The 24,393-nt window shown below is 39.5% G+C and overlaps 1 protein-coding gene across 1 annotated transcript; it reads left to right on the top strand.

The window, feature by feature from the left end:
• The first annotated feature begins 17,761 nt into the window (after positions 1–17,761).
• LOC138873620 (uncharacterized) lies at positions 17,762–20,632 on the top strand. The gene is made up of 5 exons (XM_070152093.1): positions 17,762–18,047; positions 18,135–18,610; positions 18,828–18,856; positions 19,855–20,158; positions 20,243–20,632. The coding sequence occupies exons 1-5, from the start codon at positions 17,762–17,764 to the stop codon at positions 20,630–20,632; spliced, it is 1,485 nt and encodes a 494-aa protein (XP_070008194.1).
• The last annotated feature ends 3,761 nt before the right edge of the window (positions 20,633–24,393 follow it).

Raw genomic sequence — 24,393 nt, 5'->3', positions numbered from 1 at the left:
TTCGCGGCACCCGAATGAATGGAATACCACGAGCTATGGGCCTCCTCCAGAATCAACTCCCGAAGCCCATCAACATTGGGTATACAAATCCGACCCTGCATCCTTAATACCCCATAATCACCAATATTCACATCTCTGGCATCACCGTGCTAAACCTTGTCCTTGAGGACAAGAAAATGAGGGTCATCATACTGACGCTCCCTGATACAATCGAATAAGGAAGACCAAGAAACCATGCAAGCTAGAACCCGACTAGGCTCCAAAAGATCCAATCTCACAAACTGGATGGCTAAGGCCTGAACATCCATCGCCATAGGTCTATTCGGTGCTGGTAAATAAGCCAAACTCCCCAAACTCTCTGCCCGGGTCACTTTAGGACAACTAAATTTTCTTGGATGTTCTCTTAAGAGGTGGGTCTTATTTTGTTTGCTTGAAGAGAAGCAAAGCTTAAGTTTAGGGGAGTTGATAACTAGGAATTATGACGCATTTTACACTCCTTCATGCTTAAGTTTTGATTAGAAATGTGTACAAAATAGTCCCAAAGGCTCACAAATTGTGCTTGATTGCAGGTTTGATCAACAAGTTGACAAGATGTCAAACACCAGCTAATAAGGGAGTGAAACTTGCACAAGTACCAAGACAAGGCAAAGCTCAGTCAAATAGGGATAGTGCGGCTGCACACCATTTTGTGTGGTCCGCACAAGTGAAGTTCAGAGAGTGTGCATCTCAGGCCAAAAAGGCAATGCGACCGCAAAGGATTTTCTGCGGTCCGCATTGGATTCACTGCGGCCGCACTCGATTTAGTACGGTCCGCAGAGTCAAAGTTCAGAGAATTTCCAAGATTAAGATTGAAGCCCAATGCGGTCCGCGCTCTGTTTCATGCGGACCACACTAGAAGCCACCGCGGTCGTACTAAATTTTTTGCGGTTCGCATTGCCCAAGTTCAGAGAGCTAGATATTCAAGTCAAGAGCTTTAGTGCGGCCGCACTATCCCCATAGGGGTAATTTTGTCCAGAATTGTCAACTCAGTATAAATACCTTCTTTTCCCATTTTTAGGTTAGCAGATAGTTTTTCCTGAGAGCTGCGCTCGTGACTTAGCTTCTTTTACCTGTTTTGAGTAATTTTAGCTCCATTTCAACATTGAATCTTCAAGTTTAATTTAGCAATTACTTAATATGAGTTTTTCGTCATCTATTTCTTTGTTTTCTTCTCTAATTATGAGTAGCTAGACCCATAAGCTAGGGGTGTGGCTCAACCCTAGTGTGGGTAATTGATGGATCTTGTATTTTGATGCTTGATTCTCTATGGGTGTTTGATATTTGGACTAATTTTATGTTTAATTGCTGAATTAGTGGTTACAAATACTAGTTTGTGTTTAGTTGACTTTGTCTCTTCTTGAAAAAGAGAGCCTAAGTCTCTGAAATTGGTCCAACAAGGAATTGGGGCGTACTCGAGAGATTGATAGCCCCAATTAAAGGGTTAAACCTAGAGATAGTAATACCCGACTTGAAGCTTCATTGCTTTTGCAAATTTGCATACCCAATCGGTCTTGAGAAAGTTAGTTCGGGCAAAATCACTCGAACTACCGAGCTGTATAGAGTGAGTAGAATCGTGCAATGGCTATATCATACTCCCCAAATGTGACAATCATTCCTTAAACTCAAGTATCCGTCAATTGACCACCTAGGCGAAAGTCACTACCCTAGTGTCTTTTAATAATTTGAACAACTCGCAATAGTTTAACCTTAGCTTATTTTAGTTTAGTTGAGCATTGTAGTTTTATAAAATTAGAATCATAATCAAAACCAAAAATGTGTAGAAGTGCAATTTGGAGCAATTACGCATCTCTCATTTAGATAGACACCCGACTCCAATATCTAGCTCCCTAAGGAAATCGATCCCGACCTTAATTGGGTAAAAAGCTGCTTCGACCTCTCTCGCTACTCCGGCAACAGATCAATGCCAAAATCAATATCTCTATCAGGCGGCATGCCCGGAAGGTCAGTTGGAAACACATCGGGAAAATCTCATATTATTGGAACTGAATCAACCGAAGGGGTATCAATACTGACATCTCTCACATAAGCTAAATACGCGTCACACCCCTTCTCAACCATACGCTGAGCTTTAAGAAAAGAAATAACTCTACTGGGAGTGTGATCTAAAGTACCCCTCCACTCAAAACGCGGTACACATGGTATAGCCAGTGTCACAGTTTTGGCGTGACAATCAAGATTAGCATAATGGGGTAACAACCAGTCCATGCCCAAGATAATGTCAAAATCTACCATGCTGAGCAACAATAGATCGGATCTGGTCTCAAAATCACTAAAAGCAACCAAACACAACCGACAAACGCGGTCCACAATAAGAGAATCTCCCACAGGAGTAGAAACATAAATAGGGGAACTCAAAGAATCCCTAGATACACTCAAATGCGGAGCAAAATAAGAAGACACATAAGAGTAAGTGGAGCCTAGATCGAATAGAACCGATGCATCTATGTGATAAACTAGTATAATACTGTGATGACAAACTCGGAGGCAAAAACCTCGGTTTGGACAGGAAGGGCATAGTATCTGGCCTGGCCTCCCCCTCTAGGGCGACCTCTATCTCCCCGACCTCCACCTCTAGCTGACTGAGCAGGTGGGGTAGCAATTGGAGCTGTAACTATAGCCTGAGAACTCTGCGGGGCACATTGTGGATGGGAAGTTTGTGGAGGTGCACCCTCCCAAGTCTGGGGCAATCCTTCACCATATGGAGTGTGTTGCCACAATCAAAACAAGCTCTAGGAGGACGTGGCGGTTGTGACTGGCTCGGGCCAGGTCTGCTGGACTGACCCCTGAAAGCACCCCACGCAGGAGGCGCGATAGATATCAGTGGTGCATAATAAGGCTCCTGAGGTCTAGGAGGAGCTGGAATGCCACTGGCTATTGGAAGAACTAAATGAACAGGGCGACTCATATAACCCCTACCATAACAACCGGCCCCTAAGGCACGGGCACCAGAGAAATGGCCCGACTCTCGAGACCTTTTAGCCTCCCTCTCCTCTCTCTCCCTAGCATGCATACCCTCAATCCTCCTAGCAATGCTGACCACCTGCTAATAAGAAATATCCATCTCCAACTCACGAGCCAAGTTAGACCTGATGCTGGGAATAAGGCCCTCAATAAACCGGCGAACCCTCTCGCGAACAGTAGAAACCAAGGCTGGTGCATGACTAGCCAAACTGGTGTAACAGATAGCATACTCTGAGATAGTCATAGTACCCTGGCGCAAATGCTCAAACTCTGCTTGAGGCTCTGAGGAACATACTCTCTCAGGAACAAATCTGAAAACTGAGTCCAAGTCAACGAAGCAACCTCATTCGGACTGTCTAACTCATAGGTGCACCACCACTCATAAGCGGCTCCTCGAAGCTGGAAGGTAGTGAAGGAAACCCTGCTCGATCCTGATATACCCATGGTATGGAGAATGCGGTAACTCTCATCTAGAAATCCCAGAGCATCCTTCGATGCTAGACCGCTGAATATAGGAGGCTTGTACCGCTTGAACCTCTCAAGCCTCAGCTGCTCCTCCTCGGAAGCCGCTGTCCTACCCTCAGGCTGAACTGGCATTGCAAGCGGTATAGGAATAATCTCAGGGACCTGCTCAACATTCACTCGCTGCTCAAGAGTACGGGCGGTGGGAGTCTGTGCTCCTTCCCCGTCCTGAGATGTAGCTGCAGCAAGGGGAAGCAATCCTGCCTAAGCCAAAGTAGTGTACATGCTCATGAACTGTGCTAGTCTCCTGAAGACCTAGAGTAGTAGTAACTGTAGGCGTGTCAGGTGCCTGGACCCTTGCTAGAACTGATGGTGGTACCCCGGCAACAGCTCACGCAGGTGCTCTGGCTACACCACGTGCGCGTCCTCGGCCTCTACCCCGGCCCCGGCCTTTGACGGCTGCAGTAGGGGGAACGGGTGCCTGATCATCTCGGGTAGCACGTGTCCTCACCATCTGTGAGAGAATAGAAGACAGAAGTTTAGAATTGTGATGTCAAAATATCGCACGACAAGGAAATCAAAAGTGGAATTTTCCAAATAATTACATAGCCTCTCGTAGATAAGTACAGACGTCTCTATATCGATCAGTGAGACTCTAATAAACCGGCTTATGATCCATGACTCCTATGAACCTAGAGATTTGATACCAACTTGTCACGACCCCGGTTCGCCCTCTGTGAACCATCGTAATGGAACCTAGTCCTCTACGACTAGGTAAGCCTAAATTGCGGAAGATAACCAGAGTGCGAAATAAAAACAAATTAAAACATAATGAAGAGTGACAAAACAGTGTTTAAAAGTACCGCTCGGCATACACAATATTTAATTCTCAACCAATACATACTTCCAAGACCCGGAAACCCATGAATCACAAGCTAAGGATCACTACACAGTACTCTAACTCCAGAATATCTAACAAGGAAAAGAAATGCAGAAGGGAAAATATTTAAAAGCTAGAATAGAAAGGGACTCCTCGGTCTACGGATGCGGCAGATGTACCTCGAAGTCGCTGGAGCAGTCGCCTCGCCTCAAAGATGAGAGGACTGAGTCACAGTACCTGGATCTGCACATGAAAACATGCGCAGAAGGGGCATGAGTACACCATAGCGGTACTTAGTAAGTGCCAAGCCTAACCTCGGTCGGGAAGTGACGAGGAAGGTTAGGGCCCTACTGAGGTTAAATAAAATACATAGTATAACAGTGTAGAACAAGACAGTATAATTAAGTGCAACAGTAAAAAATAACATAGAATAGAAAGAGCAACAACAGCTAGAACAGAGGCAAAATAATCACGGAAAGGAAACACAACTCAACACAGAGATAACAACCGGGGTACCTTCTAGGATACCATCTTGTAGTCCCAATTACATCTATCTAGTGGATCTCCCGGGATACCATCCCGTAGTCCATCATATATATATCTGAAGGATCTCCCAGGATCCCGTCCCGTAATCCAACTATTGGTGCGCAGGGATCTACCGGAATCTTGATCCGTAGTCCCAAATATAAATACCCAGTACTGGGGGAATCTACCGGGTGCATTCCCATAGTTCCATATAACTATGCAGGGGGATCTACCGGAATCCCACATCCGTAGTCCCAAAATAAACAGGCAAGGGGGGGGGGGTGAGGGGAGCTATCGGAATACCACATCCATAGTCCCAATATAAATACACAACAACAACAAGAAAATATTCAGAAATGGCAATTTCATATTAAGGCGAACAAGTAATTCTAGCCTAGCATGCTGCACAGTATTAAGGTAAGGTAGTTTGAGCAAGTAAGGCAATTAAGTCACTTAGATATTCTTTCCTAAGCTAACAACAGGCTTAATAGTGCAAGTAATAAAAATAGGAAAGGAAACTTACTAGTACCTACTTAAAGAAAATCGAATTTCCGACAATTAGCATAAGTACGCACTCGTCACCTCACGTACAAGGCATTTCAATTACCAACTATACCAAATTCTAAGGGGAAGGTCCCCCACACAAGGTGAGACAAGCCACTTACCTCGAACCGGCTCAATAATCAATCAGAAACCACGCTCTTGCCACGAGTACTCAACTCTAAATGACCCAAATTTATTCAATTCAATTTCATTACATAAATAACACTTCAAGTAACTGATTTTACAAAGAAAGTCTAAGCTACTACGCGAAATTAGGTTAAAATAACCAAAATGCCCCTTGGGCCCACGTCTCGGAATTAGGTAAAATTTATATTTTCAGAATCCTCACACTCTCCCGAGTTCATGCATACAAAAATTATCCAAATCTAAGGTCAAATTCCCAATCAAAAGTCGAATTCAAGGTCTAAGAACTGTCTTCCAACTTTTCCCCAATTTTCATCTCCAATCTGAAATTAAATGATGAAACTAACAATAGATTGATGGAGTATAACTAGAAAGGGTTAAAGAATCGTTACCCAATGATCTCCTCTCAAACTTTCCCTCTCCCAAGCTCCAAATTGAATTTCCAACTTTTGAAACTAAACCCTCGAAATTTCATATTTCTGCCCAGCTGTTTCCGTATCTGCGGTCCCGAATTTTCGGAACAATGGTCGCATTTGCGACTTTTCACTTAAGGCCCAGCTTTCCGCATCTGCGGCTATCCTTTCGCAGATGCGGGGCCACTTCTGCCGTGAAGACCCCTCTTCTGCGGTCCCTGCTGCCTTTCCTCCTTTTCCGCTTCCACGGTATATCCGCCGCATCTGCAGTCCCACACTCGTAGGTGCGGTTATGACAGAAGAACAACTGAAGCTGCAACTCCAAAGTCCCAAAATCCTTCCATCAACCATCCAAAATCATCCTGAGGCCCTCGGGACCTCAACCAAACCTACCAACATATTCGATAACTTTATTCAAACTTGTTCCGACCTTTGGAACAATCAAAACAACATCGAAACACCTATTTTTCATCGGATTCAAGCCTAAGAATTCCAAAAACTCTAAAAATACGCTTTCGATCAAAAAGTCTATCAAACCTCGTCCGAATGACCTGAAAGTTGCACACACGTCACATTCAACACTGCGGAGCTACTCCAACTTTCGGAATTCCATTCCGACCCTCGGATCAAAATCTCACCATCGGACCGGAAACTTCAAAATTCGACCTTTCGGCATTTCAAGCCTAAATTAGCTACGGACCTCCAAAACACAATCTGAACACGTCCCTAAGCCCGAAATCTCCCAACGGAGCTAATGAAACCATCGGATTTCCATTCCGAGGCCGTTTTCACACTTTTTCGACTACGGTCAACTTTCCAACACTTAAGCTCTCATTTAGGGACTAAGTGTCCCAAACTCTCCGAAACTCAAAACTGAACATCCCGACAAATCAAAATAGCAGAAATAAGCTTAGGGAAAGCAATTAATAGGGGATCAGGGTGTTAATTCTTAAGACGACCGGTCGGGTCATCACATCGACACTTAGATCAACTCGGTTCTATTGTATTTAGCTTGATTCAGCTGAGTTCGATTATGAAAATTCGGCATGTGAGTTGGCTCGTATAAGCTCGAGCTCAATTGAACCAACTTGTAATGATCTGGCAGGTTGTTTTGTGTATTGTAGCCATGTTCCCCTATTTATTGCCTTCTCTATGTTCATTTGTGGTTATGAGACTTACAGGGGTAGTTGGATTGGTTCCGGGGAAGTTTCGGAGTGAATTGAGACACTTAGTGTCACGACCCAAATTTCCCTCCGTTGGGTATCATGATGGAACCTAGTCTTAGGGACTAGGTAAGCCTAACATTAAATGAAACAACAATAGTATTTAAATAACATCTAACCATTTGAAATAGAAATTCTCTTTAAAATTTACAACTCCAAAACCAGTAGTACAAGTCATAAGTTCTACAGAGTTTGCTAGAAAACCTAAAAAATACAACTGTCTCGAAATAAGAGTGAATAGTGTAAATACAAAATAAGAAGGTGACTCCGAAGTCTGCGAATGCAGCAACAGGTTTACCTTGAGTCTCCACAGCAACGATCCCACAACTACTGACGTTCAAATACCTGGATCTGCACAAAAATTTATACAGAAGCGTAGTATGAGTACACTACAGTGGTACCCAGTAAGTATCAAGACTAACCTTAGTGGAGTAGTGACGAGGAACAGTCAAGACACATTCTGAACTAAATAACCTAAACGAATATAAGTGTAGAACAATAGAGTACGATATCTATATAAGGACTACACATAATGACAATGATAATAATATGGTAATTGCAGTAAGAAAGGAAAACAACAACTAACAGCGAAACACCATAATAATAATAGAGTAGGATGAGCGAAACACAATTTAAATCTGGTGATCACAAATAAAGGACATTCAAGTAATAACTTAACAAAAACGTCCGCTTTCATACCAAGTTTTAGCCAATAACCATCACGAGGTATCAAACCTCAAAGTATTCACAATTCACGGGTCCAAATTCTGGAACCCTAACCACTTGGCATCCTGTGCCCTCATTACCAATTTATAACCACACTGGCGAGTCACGTACCAAGAGAGTCATTCTCACATAGAAGGCAAGTAACAAAGGTGTGCATCAATGCTCAACAATATCAAGATCCATCCTCTTAACTGATAGGAGTGCTTAACTATGTGTATACTTGTGCAAGTGTTCTAACATAGATCTTACCAGCTAGTAAGTATAGAAAAAGAAACAAACAACACGTAAAATGTTTTTTCCACAATTTTCACAAAAATAGAACTCATACAGGTAAGTGCATCTCTATTCAAATATCAACAACAAGAATGCCCTAGGCCATCACAAGTCATCACAAATCAATCCCCGATATAGCCCACCTTGTCTCGCCATGTGTGCAATAATAAAGTAAGTGACCGTCTTGTCTCGCCACACGTGCAATATAATATTCCCACCTTGTCTAGTCACATGCGATATATATATATATCTCACACCTTGGCACGCTGCACGTGCAAATATCAGAAGTAACAATAGCACGGCAGGAACCTCGTGCAATCCAATAACACTCGCACGAAAGAAACCTCATGCATTACAATAACAACAACCGCACGGCAGAAACCTCGTGCATCATAACAACAAGTACAACAACAACAAATGACAATAAATACAAGAGTACGAGAAGTACATCAACTCAAGAACTTTCAATCATAAAGAAACGGTAAATCTAGTTTACAAGGAATAAACACAATAGAGAATACTAGGCATAATAAGAACAATTCACCAAAGGAGAAATAATATGTAACAACAATCCCACAATATGCAGTTCAACAACAAGGGAGCTAACACGAGTCAATTAATTCCAAATAAGGACCTGCCAACTAAGATATAGGATATCTAAACTTCTTTTAAGGTTGGGCAATTACGAAGAAGATACAACCACTTCAATTAAGGATAAGCATCAGAAAGATAATCATAACCTCAATTAGGACTAAACAATTACAGGAGAGATATTAATAATTTCAAATAAAGACAAGCAGTTGTGAAAAGATAGCATGACAATAGAAGAGGTAAAACTCTTCCGTTAAGTCAAAGGCCAACTTTCCACAAATAAGTCCGAGCACGCACTCGTTAACTAGCATATACGGGCTACAATTAGCATAGGAGACTCAAATACTAAGGGGTAGTTCCTCCACACAAAGTTAGGCAAGATACTTATATCAAAGAAGACAAACTGATATTCAAAAATGGACTTCTCGGGTGAAATAACCTCCGAACGGCTCAAATTTAGCCAACATAACTTCAAAGCATAAATAAAACTCATAAGAAACTATTCCGGATCATAAAGTCTTAATATTTATCAAAAACTAAAAATCAACCCAAAGATCGACCCCCGGGTCCACACCTTGAAAGCCGACAAATTTCACAAAACCTGAACACGCATTCCGATACGAGTTCAACCATATAAAAATTATCAATTTCCAATACCAATTCGTCCCTCAAATCATGATTTTTCATTTCGAAAAATTTTCTTCAAAAACCTCCATTTTCCTCAACTCAAAACACAAACTAAATGATAAAAATAAAGATAAAATCATGGAATATAATAAATTCTAGGTGCATAACACTTACCCAATCGATTTGCTTGAAAAATCAACAAAGAATCACTCAGAACCGAGCTCTACAAGTCAAAATATGATAAAATAGACTAACCCTTCATTTTGCCCAGGTCTGTATGCATCGCGGACGTGGAGAAAGGGTCACGTTCGCGAAGAAGAAAATAAAGGCTGCCAAGAAAACCCTTCGCAAACGGGAGGGAAGGGACACGAATGCGAAAAAGGAAAAAGGTAGACCTTTGCGAATGCGAATAAGAAATATGAGGTGGTGAGAAGAAACACTTCACAAATGAAAAAGGCACTTCGCGATCCCAAAGAAGAACATCAGATGACATAAACAAAAATTCAAAAATAGGGGAAAATGGCCCATAGCCCATCCGAAACATACCCGAGGCCCCCGAGACCCCGTCTAAACATGCCAACAAGTTCCATAACCTAACATGAACTCTCTCAAGGTCTCAAATCATATCAAACAATGTCGAAACTATGAATCACACCATTAATCGAACTTATGAACTTTCACATCTTCCAACTTCTAAAACTCATGCTGAAACCTATCAAATCAACCCGGAACGACGCCTAATTTTTTAGAAAAGTACCCAATGACATAAAGGAGTTGATCCAACTCTCGGAATTGCATTCCGACCCCAATATCACAAAAGTCAACTATTGGTCAAACTTCTCCATCTTCCAAACTTTAACTTTTCCAATTTTCGCCGAAATGCTTCAAATTACCCTACGGACCTCCAATTCCATATTCGGACGCGCGCCTAAGTCTAAAATCACCATACGAATATGTTGACATCATCCAAAAGTCATTCCAAAGCCGTTTACACAAAAGTCAAATTACGGTCAATTCTTACCGCTTATGCTTCCAAAACTGAAATCTTTCTTCCAATTTGACTCTGAATCATCCAGTAACTGAATTCAACAATGCACATGAGTCAATACACATAATATGAAGTTGTTCTATATCTTATGCTGCTGAATAGAGCTTAAATTCTCAAAATGACCGGCAGGGTCGTTACAGTTAGTCCTAAAGTTGGAAGCTTAGGTTAAAAGAGTTGACCAGAGTTTGAATTTTATGTAGACGACTATGAAATTAAGGTTTAATGGCTCCAATAGCTTTGTATGGTGATTTTAGTCATAAATGTATGCCTGGATATTGATTTGGAGGTCTGTAAGTCATTTTAGCTGAAATTGGTGAAAGTTGGAAAAATTGAAGGTTTAGAAGGTTGAGAGGTTTGACCGAGAGTTGACTTTATTGCTAATGGGGTTAGATTTCTGTTCCAGAAAATGAAATAGGTCTGTTGTGTCATTTATGACATGTATGCAAAATTCAAGGACAATCAAAGTTGGTTTTGTATGTTTCGGCATTAGTTTTAGAAGTTGAAAGTTCAATAGTTTATTAGGCTTGAATTGGGATGCGGTTCGTGATTTCGATGCTGCTTGGTGTGATTTGAGCCTTAAACTAAGTTCATATAGTGTTTTAGGACCTGTTGGTATGTTTGGAAAGGGTCTCGGGAGCCCTGGGGGTGTCTCGAATAAGTTTTGGACATTATTCCTCATGTTTTGGGAAGTTGTTCTGATGTCTGATGTAGGTTTCATCGCGTTCGCGACACAGGGGTCGCGTTCGCATAGTGTTCCTTGGTGGCAGATGGTTTTACTCTTCACATTCACGAAGGTTAAGTGTAGTTGTGCATCGCGATCGCGAGAAACGAGTCACATTCACATAGAAGGATGAGGCCGGCTTGGGCACCAGGCCTTAAGCCTTCACGTTCACGGTCAGGGGGACGCGTTCGTGTAGGAAATGCACTGTGAGGCATCACATTCGCGACAGGGGCATCATGTTCACAAAAAAGGTTTTGGTGGCTGGTATATATTATGCTTCCACGTTTGCGAAAAAGAAAGAACTGGGTCGCAGAATGTTAAAACTCAAATCGAGAGTTAGAGTATTATTTTCATATTTTGAGTTATAGAGCTCGGTTTTAGGCGGTTTTGGAGGGGATTTTCATGTCTTGAATCGGTATAAATATTTTTGACTCGGATTTGTTAATAATAATGATTCCATCTTAGTTTTATCATTTATTTAGTGAATTAAAGTGAGAAAAATGAGGGATTTTTGTAAAATTTTCAAAAGTGAAAATTGAGGATTTGAAGGTCGATTTGAGGTCGGAATTGGATAATTTTGATATAGTTGTATTCAATATGGAATGGCTCTTCGGATTTTACAAGGTAACGAGTGATACACGGGCTATATGTAGTATTTGGCCGGTTTAGACTATTTAGACTCTTCCCATACCTTTAATCGAATTATTATAACATGTCACATATTTTATTGTTAATCTATTCTTACATTTGTTGATCTACTCTTACATACGTATTTGACATTGTAACACTTGTTCTACCCTTTACTTCTTCTTTTGCTCTTATATGCTTTAGTTGAAGTAATTGCTTCCCTTATTATCTTGTTACTCCTTTAATTATTGAACTACCTTATTTGGAGTTATTATTTCATGGAATATATTCTTGTTGAGTTATTTGTGTTGAAGTTGTAAAAGTTGTTACCACATTGAGGCGAAGTTGTTAATTGTTGAGATATTTTTCTTGTTGAGATATTCACTTTTATTTAATTATTGTTGAGATTCTTGTACACATTGTGGTTGAGCCATGAGCTATTTATTATGGAAATATTGGTATTATTGAATTTGTGATAAGTTGTGGCATATGGTCATTTGTGGTGCGAGTTGTGATTGTGTTGCGATATTGATACGCATGCGGTGGTATAAGGCTAGGAGTTGAAACACATGCGGTGAGATAGGGTGGGCTTGATACGCATGTTGCTACTAGGGTAACTACTTGAAGCCATAAGATGGGCTAAAACGCGGGTAGCTATTTTGGGAAAAATAGTTTCTAAAACTAAATGTAAGGCTTTCGCGGTGATATAAGGAAAGATTGTGATTGAAATTATGAAATGTGAATACGAGATAGTACCTCGATTTTGATTCTTGTTGTAGTGCTACAGGTAGTGCTGGGCTAGGCGCCAGATGTGCACCTCTTCCAAATTTCTTCATTTTTTGGTTCAGCTTGTGCAGATTCATTCTGTTTAACTCTTGATCAATTCTTACACATGTGAACACCAAAAGTAAGCTCAACTAATCACAACCCACATGAAATTACACGAGATTAAAGTAAATGCGAGGCGGACGCGCATACAAATGCACATACTTTTGGAAGAATATCAGATGGCCCTCATCTATAGGACCATCAATACCAATAGAAAAAAAAACATCAACTGATTTTGGAATTGGAGTAGGAACTACATCATCAGTATGTACATCTAGAATTGCCTCTTCATCATCCTCCATATCAGGAATTGTGTATCTTGAAGGTCTCCGATTACCCTAGATCTCTTAGACTTTTTCCTGCTATATTTTTTCTTCTTTTTTAAAGGGCTGGCAAGATCACCCTCTGTTGCAAAACTTGAACATTTTTTATTTTATAACTTCAAAGAGGACAATTTTACACTCCAATCTTGGAATTCACTAACGTCAGGTTTTCAATCAAAGCCTTGGGTTGAGTCCTCCTTGGCCAAAGACCTATATCAATGGAATGTATATAAGTTTAAATCCAAATAGGAAGATCATGTAAAGACCCTATCAATCATTTTATGTTTTAGAACCCTCATTCATCTATTTGAGACTCCTCGTAGTTGATGGTTTTTGAAATGTAGGGAAGGGAGATTCAGGTTCCGAGAAATTTAGAGGTGTTTTGTGATGCTTAGTTCCTAACTAGATGCTCAAGGTTAGAAGAGTGGACCAAAATCAACACTATAAGTAAATAACACCAGATTGGTGATTTGAAGGTTTCAATAGGTTCGTATGGTAATTTTGTACTTGTACATATGTTTGGTTCATGTCTTCGGTGTCCTGGAGCTGATTCGGCACTTCAAGTTGAAAGCTAAAATTTTGAACTAAAGAGAATTTGAGATTTTGGTTTGATGCTTGATTTTTGGTTTTGTTGTTGTTTTTAGTGTTTTGAGCATTTGAATAAGTTGGTATAGGGTATACATACTTGTTAGGATAATTGGACGGTGTCAACAGTGCTCGAGTAAGTTTTATAGTGGTTTCAGTGTATTTCAGATTGACTTTGAATCACTAGTTTACTAGTGCAGAGTAGTGCATTGCGATCGTGGAGCTGAGTCTTGTGATCGCGTAGAAGAAACTTAGCCAGGGTGATTTATGCTTTGCGATCACGTAGAAAATGTTCTCAATCCTATAGGGTCTTCTGAGTGTGCATTGTGTTTGCATGAGAAAAGGTCATGATCGCATAGGAGCCAGGCCAGTTGGCCTTCGTGATCGTGTGGGCTCAGTCACAATTAAGGAATTGGATCTAGGGGTATATTTTATCCAGATTTCAGGATTTAGCTATTTTCACTATTTTTTTAGTTTTGGAGAACGAGAGGAGGAGATTTTGAAGAGGGATTTCACTCCAACCTTGAGGTTATGTAATTTTTATTTTGATTTGATCATATATCTTGATACCACATGGATGTCTACACCTATAACATGAAATCAAAGAGTAAAATTTGAGATTTTTATCTAAAACTTAGGAGAGTGTATTTTGAGATTTTGAACACCGATTTGGACTCGGATTTGTGAACTAATCATATAATTGGTCTCGTGGTATTATGGGTCAATGGAATCTAACCTTAGACTTAGGTTTTGACCATGCAGGATAGGGTTGATCTTTTATCAACTTTTGAGATTTGATTAAAGATTGAAGCTTTATAACTTGGAATTGATTTCTATGACTTTATTTGACCATGTTAAGTATTGTTTGGATATAATTGGGGACGTTTGGAGGAGAATTTTAAAGGAAAAGAAACATTTAAGGGTTGACATTGTCCCGGGAGAAGGTAATTAGTCTCGTGCCTAACCTTGTTTAGAGTAAAGTTTCTTCAAATTGGACTTATGTATTACATGTTATGTGATTTGGGATAACATATATGTGAGGTGACGAGAGTATATACGTACACTAAGGCTATACCATGTTTGGAGTAGTTTTAGGCTTCTTTATGCCTTGTTTGATCATTTGTCCTTCTCGATTTATGCTTTATTTCAGTATATGAGTACTTCTGCCTATTTATACAAGTTAGAAATTATGTTTAGGCTTATGACATCTAATTTAGGTATGATGGGATATTTTTGTGATTGTTGATATGCTTGATTTAGTCGTAGTAATACATTATATTATATGAGCATACATCCGCGTCTTTATTTGTTATGTCCTTGTGAATCTTATTGGTTATTTATTGAGCATAAGCATACACCTTAGAGATGCAAACATTGATACTGATTGATATGATTATAAAATATTGGGACACTATAAGCAGATACATGCAGAATTTTTTTTTTAAATATCAAGTTTGATATAATAAATATTGGTACATATTATATTAAATCATGCGATTCTTTCAAAAGTACTCTTTTCTGATTAAGTTACTATCAGAAGCTGCTTAGCCTAAATTTCACTTAATAAACTAAATCAGTTGAATTTATAAAGTAAGGCAACAAGCACTTGATTTAATTCAATTTTGTGATTAAAGGATAGTGATAATAGTAAGATCGAATAAAGAAATCAATTGCCTATAACGAAAGGGAAAAGACATTCTTATTGATAAGTTTATTGTAGATCTTGAATTGCTCAATGCTAACTTAGTCGATGGTTTTTTTATAATAATAGTGAGAGACAATGATTACTAGAACTAAAAATGACTGATTGAGTCCTTACATTCTCTCTCACTTAATATTTGTCTTTGAACATACCAGGAGTCGCTCTACAGCCATCAAACCACTATATAAGCTTATCGTACACACACCCATTGGTGGTATCATGTCACATTAATCCATACAAGCCCATTAACACATTCCTGACCAAATAATCTTTCTTCAACCTTAGCTTACAATCCTTAGAACAATAATCTTTCTTCAACCTTAGCTTACAATCCTTAGAACCAAATCCCAACATCTGTAACTCCCTCTATGATATGATTCCTATATATATACACTGTATCATTCCCCACCATCTGCATCAAGCCATAAATATTTACTCCTAAGAAGAAAGGCCCAAAAATCAACCCATGATGACACTTTGTGATCTCGGTACCTTTGAATGTTTTTCCAATGACATCGATACAAATGTGTTGGCCCAAGTAAAGGAAAAGTTTTGAAGACTGACAAATGAACTAATACATGGACCAAGTCCATATTGTGAAGCACGGTTGTGATCAACTCAAATATGTGAGATGCACGTGAAGGAGATAAACCTAACTTACCTGAAATGATATCTCCTGATCCTAATCGAAAAGGTTGCATATTGGATAAGGAGAAAGACTCCTTACACAAAGAGAAACACGGTGTAAGAAATGGATAGAGTTAGAGGACGAAACCAACTAGAACTCTTCCACCAAGGAAGAGTAGCATTTGTATTCTAGTCAATCTCTTTTTACTAACTCCATAAATATCAGTGTTGTTCTCTTTTACAGGTAATGCACATAAGCAGAAGTTAAACATGAATTGAGAGCAAAATAGCAAGGCAATTTTGCAAGCAATTTATGTGTGATTCAAGTGTGCAATTTTGAAGCTACTTGAATAAGATAGAAGAACCAGTTCCAAGCGTCTGTCTTTTTATTCTTGTTCGATTTTTGCAGTTGTTTTAATATTGTTCCTTTCAGCTTTATCTAGAAGCAATTCTATTAGGTACTTAAAGTTTTCAAGTTAGAGTTAACTTGAAGTTGTCGCAACAGTTGAGGTTGTGTGCTACAACGGGATTAGACTTAATCCTAGGTTTACAAAAGAGTTTTGGTAAATACATTTTTGGCTCAGTGATTTTAGTAGAGAGTTTGGGAAAATCCTACTGGATGGTATGTCATGGTTTTTTCACCTTTTGAGCCAGGTATTTTCCATATAAAATCTCTGTGTTCTTTAATTTTTATATTTATTATTCCGTAACAGTAGTAGTTGAAACACATAGAAGAACCAGGTCTTTCTTTAATCAGGTTAAACGAAAAATTGGGCACCACACAAATCACCCCTCCCCCCTCTTGTGTGGTATTGAAGTATAGAACATCAATTGGTATTAGAGCAGGTTATCCTTGTAGAGGCTAATACCTTAGGAACATATCAAGATGAGTACACCACCTAGAAACTGGGAAGTATAATCCACTGCTAGGCCTCTATTCTTTAATAGACAGTACTAATCCTGGTGGAAGAATAGGATGAGAGACCACATCATAGGAGAAGATTATGAACTTTGGGACATTGTTACTGATGGTCCCCTGACTACTATAAAGAAGAATGTTGAAGTAGTGGATGTACCAAAGACTAGATCTGACTGTACTACTGAAGATTTGAAGAAGTGGGAAAAGAATGCCAACGCCAAGAAATGGCTTGTGTGTGGACTAGGTCCAGACGAGTACAGTAGAATTCAAAGTTGTACTACTGCTAAGGAGATCTGGGACACTCTACAAGTGGCCCATGAAGGAACTCCTCAAGTAAAAAGACAAGGGGAACACTGATGTGTTGGCAATATGAGAATTTCACCATGAAGGAAGGAGAAACCATCCAAGAGATGTACACAAGATTCACAACACTAACAAATGAACTTAAGTCTCTGGGAAGAATTATCCTTGAAGAAGACAAGGTTGAGAAAATCTTGACAAGGGTCTTGCCAGTAACTTGGGAAAGTAAAATCACTGCTATTCAGGAATCAAATAACATTGCTACTCTCAAGTTAGATGAGATGATTGAAAATCTCACTTACTATGAACTGATAAGGCAAACCATGAAGATGGATACACACAAGAAAGAAAGAAGCCTAGTTCTCAGAATAGCTGAAGGTACAGACTTAGAGGATGATGAAATGGCTATGTTCACAAGAGATTTCAAGAAGTACCTAATGAGAGGAAAGGGTTCTTTAAGAGGCGCAACCTTCAATAAACCCAGGGCTCCTGAAAAATAGACCAACGAGGGCTGCTACAAATATGGTAATACTGACCACATGATCAAGAATTGTCCGCACTGGGAAATTGAATGGAAGAAAGAAAGGGCTGAACGAAGAAATAGGAAGAAGGAACAGGTTCAACCCAAGAAGAACAAAGGATCAATAAAGGCTATGGTTGCTGCTTGGGGAGAAAGTTCATATGAGGATTCAGAAGATAAAACTGGAGATAAACAAACATTTATGGCCATTGGAGAATCAGATGATGAACAAGAGGTAAGTGTGATTCATCTCAAAGATAAGATTAAATTTTTCTCTAAAGAAAAGCTATCTGAATTACTGCTAGACTTCATTGATGAGTCTGAAGTCATAAACAATGAGAAGGAACAGCTGTCTAGGGAATGTGTGATCCTAAAAGCTAAGTGCAAAAATTTGGAATTCAGGGCTAGTGAAAGTGATAGTAAAAATACTGAGTTGAAGAACCAGGTTCTTGAACTTGACACCACAGTCATAGAACTTAGATCTGAAAATTTAAAACTAATATTAGGAACAGGTAAAAAGAAAGCTGATCACACACACCTCACCTTAGAAGAAAATCTAGGAAAAATGAAGGATGAGCTGTACAAGAGAGATGAGCAGATAAGAGTCCTAAAAGAAGATTTAGGCAAGGTGAAGCATGAACTAGATAGAACTTGCAAATGGAATAATTCCTCTGATGCACTATCCTGGCTACAAGATCATCACAGTTGCAATAAGAAAGGACTTGGCTATGGGACCCCAACACCTAAGTGGGATCCCAAAAGCAAGTACATCACACTTCTTGAGAACAAAATATGCACACACTGTGGCAAGACTGGTCATTACAAAAGTGAGTGTAATGCAAAAGAAAAGGCCAGTCAAAAGAACAAAATCTATGTTGAAGGGAAAAATATGTATACACTAATTTATATGTGGGCTGCGCTTCGGGGAAGACGAGTTGACTCCACAAAGCAGAAAATTATTGCCTCAGATATTCCACTAACGGTTACCTAGCCCAAGAAAGCAAATGAAAGGGCAATCTGCTAGAGGCACTTTCCTATTCCTTGCCGCAACGTATCCCAGGTTGGCTACCTTTCCCTTGCAAAATCCTAGGAGACTCTTGCTTGGATGGGCTAAAAAGAATATAATTCACCCCTTTGCCTATAGAAAGGGATCCAAACTAGTTTGGGTTCCTAAGATTAATCCTGATTTCATTTTGCAGGTCCAAGTGAAAAGAAGTAGCCAAATATGGTACATGGATAGTGGCTGCTCAAAGCATATGACTGGAAGTAAGAACCAGTTCCTTTCACTTGAGAACCAAAAAGGAGGTAATGTCTCCTTTGGAAATGGTAAGAAAAGTGAGATCATTGGGGTTGGAAAGATAGGAAAGACAGACTCGCATTCCACTTAGAATGTCTACTTGATAGATGACTTGAAATATAGCCTAATCAGTGTATCACAACTGTGTGACAGAGGTAAATTGGTAGCATTCACTTCTACCAAATATTTTGTGATAAATCTTGCCACTGACAAGATTGTTTTACAAGGAAAAAAAGTTAACAATATTTACATTATAGATTTGTCAACTCTTTCAGAAAATGAATTCACTTGCTTAAGTGTGTTGGACAATGATCTCCTCCTATGGTACAAAAGACTTGGTCATGCAAGTCTAAGTCAACTCAACAAATTACTCTCCAAGGACCTGGTGATAGGGTTACCTAACATCAAGTTTAAGGAAGACAAAGTTTGTGAGTCTTGTGCAAGGGGGAAGCAGGTAAGATTCTCTTTTAAAAGCAAGAAAGCGGTAAGCAGGACCAGGTCGATGAAACTGGTTCATATGGATCTCTGTGGTCCAATGAGAACATTAAGTAGAAGTGGTAAGAAATATGTGATGGTGCTTATTGATAATTACTCTAGGTTTACTTGGACATTGTTTTTAACATCTAAGGATGAAGCATTTGTCATGTTTACTGCCTTTGTTAGAAAAACTCATAAACAACTAGGTAATCAGCTTGCATCAATTAGGTCTGATCATGGAACTGAATTTGAAAATGCTAAGTTTGCTGAATTCTGTGATGAGCATGGTATATATCATAATTTTCTACCCCTGGGACTCCACAACAAAATGGAGTAGTTGAAAGAAAGAATAGGACTCTTGAAGATATGTCTAGGACTATGCTTCTTTCTAGTAAACTGCCTCATAGCTTCTGGGTAGAGGCTGTAAATACTGCATGTTACATCATTAATAGGTGCATGACTAGACCTCATGTAGAAAAGACTCTTTATGAGTTACTTAAAGGGAGAAAATCAAATATATCACATCTTAGGGCATTTGGAAGCAAGTGCTTTGTGCACAATAATGGAAATGACTCCCTAGGTAAGTTTGATCCCAGAAGTGATGAAGGAGTATTCTTGGGATATTCTTCACATAGAAAAGCTTATAAAATGTACAACAAAAGAACTTTGTGTGGAGAAGAAAGTGTACATATGGTTTTTGATGAAACTAACATTCTTTCAAAGAGACAAGAGCATGAAGATGAAGCTATTGGGCTGGTAAAAGAATTGAGTGAAGTCACAGCTCAAGCTGAAGCTGCACCAAAATAAGGAATAAGTGATGGAACAAGTTCTTCCATCCAGGGCAACCTGATAGGGGGAACTAAACAAAGAAAAAGTGAATCTAATTCCCAAATGGAACCTGTCCATAAGCCTGTTCCGCAGAAACAGAACATGGGAGAAGCTCCAAACAGAAATCAGTTGGTTGTGAAACCTTACAAGTATCAAAGTTCTCATCCTATTGAGAACATCCTTACTGACCCAACTTCTGGAGTTAAAACTAGATCTCAATTAAAGAATATGTGTGATTTTGATTCATTCTTATCTCTTATTGAACCTAAAAATGTTGCTGAGGCTTTGCAGGATGTAGACTGGGTGAATGCAATGCAAGATGAACTCAATCAGTTTGAAAAAAGTCAAGTCTGGCATCTAGTCACAAGACCCAAGGACATATCAGTAATTGGCACTAGATGAGTCTTCATAAACAAACTTGATGCATAAGGAACAAGGCAAGGAACAAGGCAAGGTTTGTAGTCCACGGTTACAAGGAACAAGGCAAGGTTGGTGGTCCAAGGTTATAGCCAAGAGGAGGGCATAGACTATGATGATACCTTTGCTCCAGTTGCAAGACTAGAGGCAATAAGACTCCTCATAGCCTTTGCAACACACATGGAATTTACCCTTCACCAAATGGATGTGAAGAGTGTCTTCCTAAATGTTTACTTAAAGGAAGAAGTCTTTGTCAAACAACCTCCAGGGTTTGAAAGCAATGAGTGTCCAGATCATGTATACAAACTGGACAAGGCCCTATATGGACTCAACCAGGCTCCTAGAGCATGGTATGAACGCCTATCCAAATTCCTGCTTGAACATGGATACAAAAGAGGTAAGATTGACATCACTCTATTCTTGAGGGAAAAAGGTAAGGATCTACTAGTAGTACAAATATATGTTGATGACATAATTTTTGGGGCAACCATTGAAAAACTTAGTAAGGAACTTGCTAAATTAATGGGGAGTGAATTTGAAATGAGTATGATGGGTGAACTTAACTTCTTCTTAGGCTTACAGATCAAACAAACCCAAATGGAACCATAATCCATTAGCAAAAATATGCAAAAGAGTTGATTAAGAAGTTTAAAATGGATGAATCAAAGTAAATAGACACACCCATTGCAGTAGCTACTAAATTAGACATAGATGAACCTGGTTCATCTGTTGATCAGAAGTTGTATAGGGGTATGATTGGTTCACTTTTGTATCTTACTACTAGCAGACCTGATATTGTCTTCAGTGTAGGGCTTTGTGCTCGTTTTTAAGAAAATCCTAAGGAATCCTACTTGACTGTTGTCAAGAGGATACTGAGATATTTGAAGGGCACTACTGACCTTTGCCTTTGGTACCCTAAAAGTAGTAACTTTAATGTAGTAGGATATGGTGATGCTGACTATGCAGGTTTCCTTATGGATAGGAAAAGCACCTTAGGTATGACTCATTTTCTTTCTTCATGTCTGGTATCACGGGCCACTAAAAAGTAGAATTCAGTGGCCTTATCCACTGCTGAGGCTGAGTATGTTGCTGCTACCTCTTGTTGTGCTCAACTGTTGTGGATCAAACAGCAGCTGATAGATTTTGGCATTGAAGTTGGTTGCATCCCTATTTTTTGTGATAACACTAGTGCTATTAGTATGACTAAGAACCCAGTTGATAAGAGGACTAAGCACATAGACGTTAGGCATCACTTCTTAAGGGACAACTATGAGAAATGATTGATTACTATAGAATTTTGTGCTACTGATAAGTAGATTGCTGACATTTTTACTAAAGCACTGAGTAGTGAAAGCTTTTAAAGGAACATGTTAGATTAGGGATGATTAAGATCACCTAATGGGATCAGCTAAGAATGCACAATGAGAAAAAAAAATTGCTAGGAAATCTGGAACTTGTGTAAATATCTAGATTAATTTTTACTCAGTTTCATACTGTAAATAGTATACTCCTGTGACATGTGTTGATATGACTCACTGATCTCTAACAAATTTCTCTTCTTTGGAAAATAGAGGCATGATCAAGAAGATTCTAAATGAAGAACCTGGTTAATCAGTATTGGTTCATCTGAATAACGAGGTATGTTTTCTATACTCTACACAATTAGAAATATAAATATTTAAATAACGAGCTAAGTCCTACTTATGTCCAAAAACATCAGAAAATCCTATCCATTTATTTTTTGAACCAGTTGTGTCTCTACTAGAATTCTCACCACATAAATTGCCTAAAATCTAGGGAAGCTTAACCGCTCATTCAACCTGAAATTTCACGTTGATTGGACTTCTAGTTGACTGCAAAAAGCTATTGCTAGTCATTTTCTTAAGTTTCTCTCTTTAAAAACCCATCATCACCTTCTGCCACCCTCATTATTCCAAAACTGTTAAAATTTCTTTCAATCTCAACTGTGCTATCTTCCAAAAGCCAAAGAATCAGTCACAATGTCGAACCCTCAAGATAACCCAGGCACTCCTCCACAACCTACCTCTTCTGATTCCTCCACACCTCTTCAACCTAGTACAACCCCCCAGCCTATATCCTAGGAGGAGACATGTTAAGATGCTCGCTCGTAAAACTGTGGCTACAAGTGCACTATCAAAAAGATTGAACATACAATTGAAGGATAGCCAAGCCCAAGAATCTGAACACTTAGACGATTCCTTCAATTCTGCAAGTAAGGGGGAAGCAACGATCTTCTAATTCTGAGAAGATTCAGAGTTCCCTTTCTGAGGTACGTTCCGTTTTGGTTGAAAGTGTAGAAAATAGTTTTCTTCTTGTTGGGACTGTTAGCAATATGAAATGCTTGAGTTGAGAAGAAGAGGAGGTAAAAATAAAAATGTAAAAGATAAAGAGAGTGAGGGTGCAAACTATGATGTAAGGGGAACATGGATAGAAGTGATTGATTCGTCACCCACCTCTAAGATGGTTAGACCAGCAATTTGTGGGCTTGAGGATGAAATTATAGGAGAAAGTGACAAGAAAACAGGGGGAAGTGGATCAGGGGAGACTACTGAGGGTTTGGTAAATTTAAGTTTTCATGTGGATAAACCCGGTTCATCTATTGAAGAAACCCTAGCAGACCTTCTGAAGAAAGTAGGTGCTAGTTATAATCCCAAGAAAAGGAGAACACTAATACCTAAGGTTCCCAGCACTACAAAGAATACCTAGAAAAGAAAGGCTAATTCCCCAACAACTACTGAAATTCCCTTGCCAAAGGGGAGAGCCACAAGAAGTATGGTGAAACAGAGTGAGAGTGAATTACAAAAAGTTTTGGCTGAAAGCAAGAATAAGAGGATGGATAAAGGAAAAGCTAAGGTTGCAGAGTCCTATGAGGCTATTGATGTTTAGGAGATGGAACAGGTCCATCAGGAGGAACATACAACTGTGGAGGTTCAGACCCCCAAGCCCAAAAAGACCAAGACTTCTTCCAAGAAGTCTTCATCTGTGTCTGAGACTGCTAAACCTTCATTGGCCAAGAGGACAAGGTATGCAGTGAAAAACAAACAAGTTAGAATTATTGAGGAGGAGCAATGGAGTGGTGAAGAAGAGAGTGAATCTGATGATGAACAAGACAAGCTGGCCAAGTTTGGCAAGAGAAAAATCTTGAAGGGTAGACTTCTGAAGGATTTGGTGAAACCAGGGATGGTTTGATTGGTTGATGTTTTAGCTGCTCAGGGCTGGAAGGACATGGTCCTTCAGTTGGATGATAGGTTGGCCAGCAATAAGATCATTGAATTCATATCCAATGCAGAGGTCAAGGATGACAGAGTTACCAGCCAAGTGAAAGGGGTTCAAGTGACCTTCGATGCAGAGAAGCTGGGTGAGATTCTTGACATCCCTACTGAGGGATATGATAACTACACAAGGCAAAGATGGCCAAGTTTGTACTCCCTTCCTACTACCCTTGCAATCACCAGGAGATTCTATGATGTCTCAGAAGTGAATGAGGCCAACGTTGTTCATAAGAGTGAAATTAAGCTACAACACAAAGTTCTGTTTGAATTTGTCAACAACTACTTGCTGCCTAGGCAGGAAAGAAGGCACATTGCTAACTATATGGACTTGGTATTGATGGAGTGTCTTGAAAGGGGAAGGCCGATCAACTGGCCTGCATTTATTATCAAGCTACTGTGCAGGGTTATCAATGGCTCCAAAGCCCATGCTACTCCTTATGGGTTTATTCTGAC

The sequence above is a fragment of the Nicotiana sylvestris genome, chromosome 7 (assembly GCF_000393655.2).
Source record: "Nicotiana sylvestris chromosome 7, ASM39365v2, whole genome shotgun sequence".
NCBI lineage: Eukaryota > Viridiplantae > Streptophyta > Magnoliopsida > Solanales > Solanaceae > Nicotiana > Nicotiana sylvestris.
The sequence above is the reverse complement of the archived record's forward strand: the minus strand, read 5'-3'. Positions and strand labels throughout refer to the sequence as shown.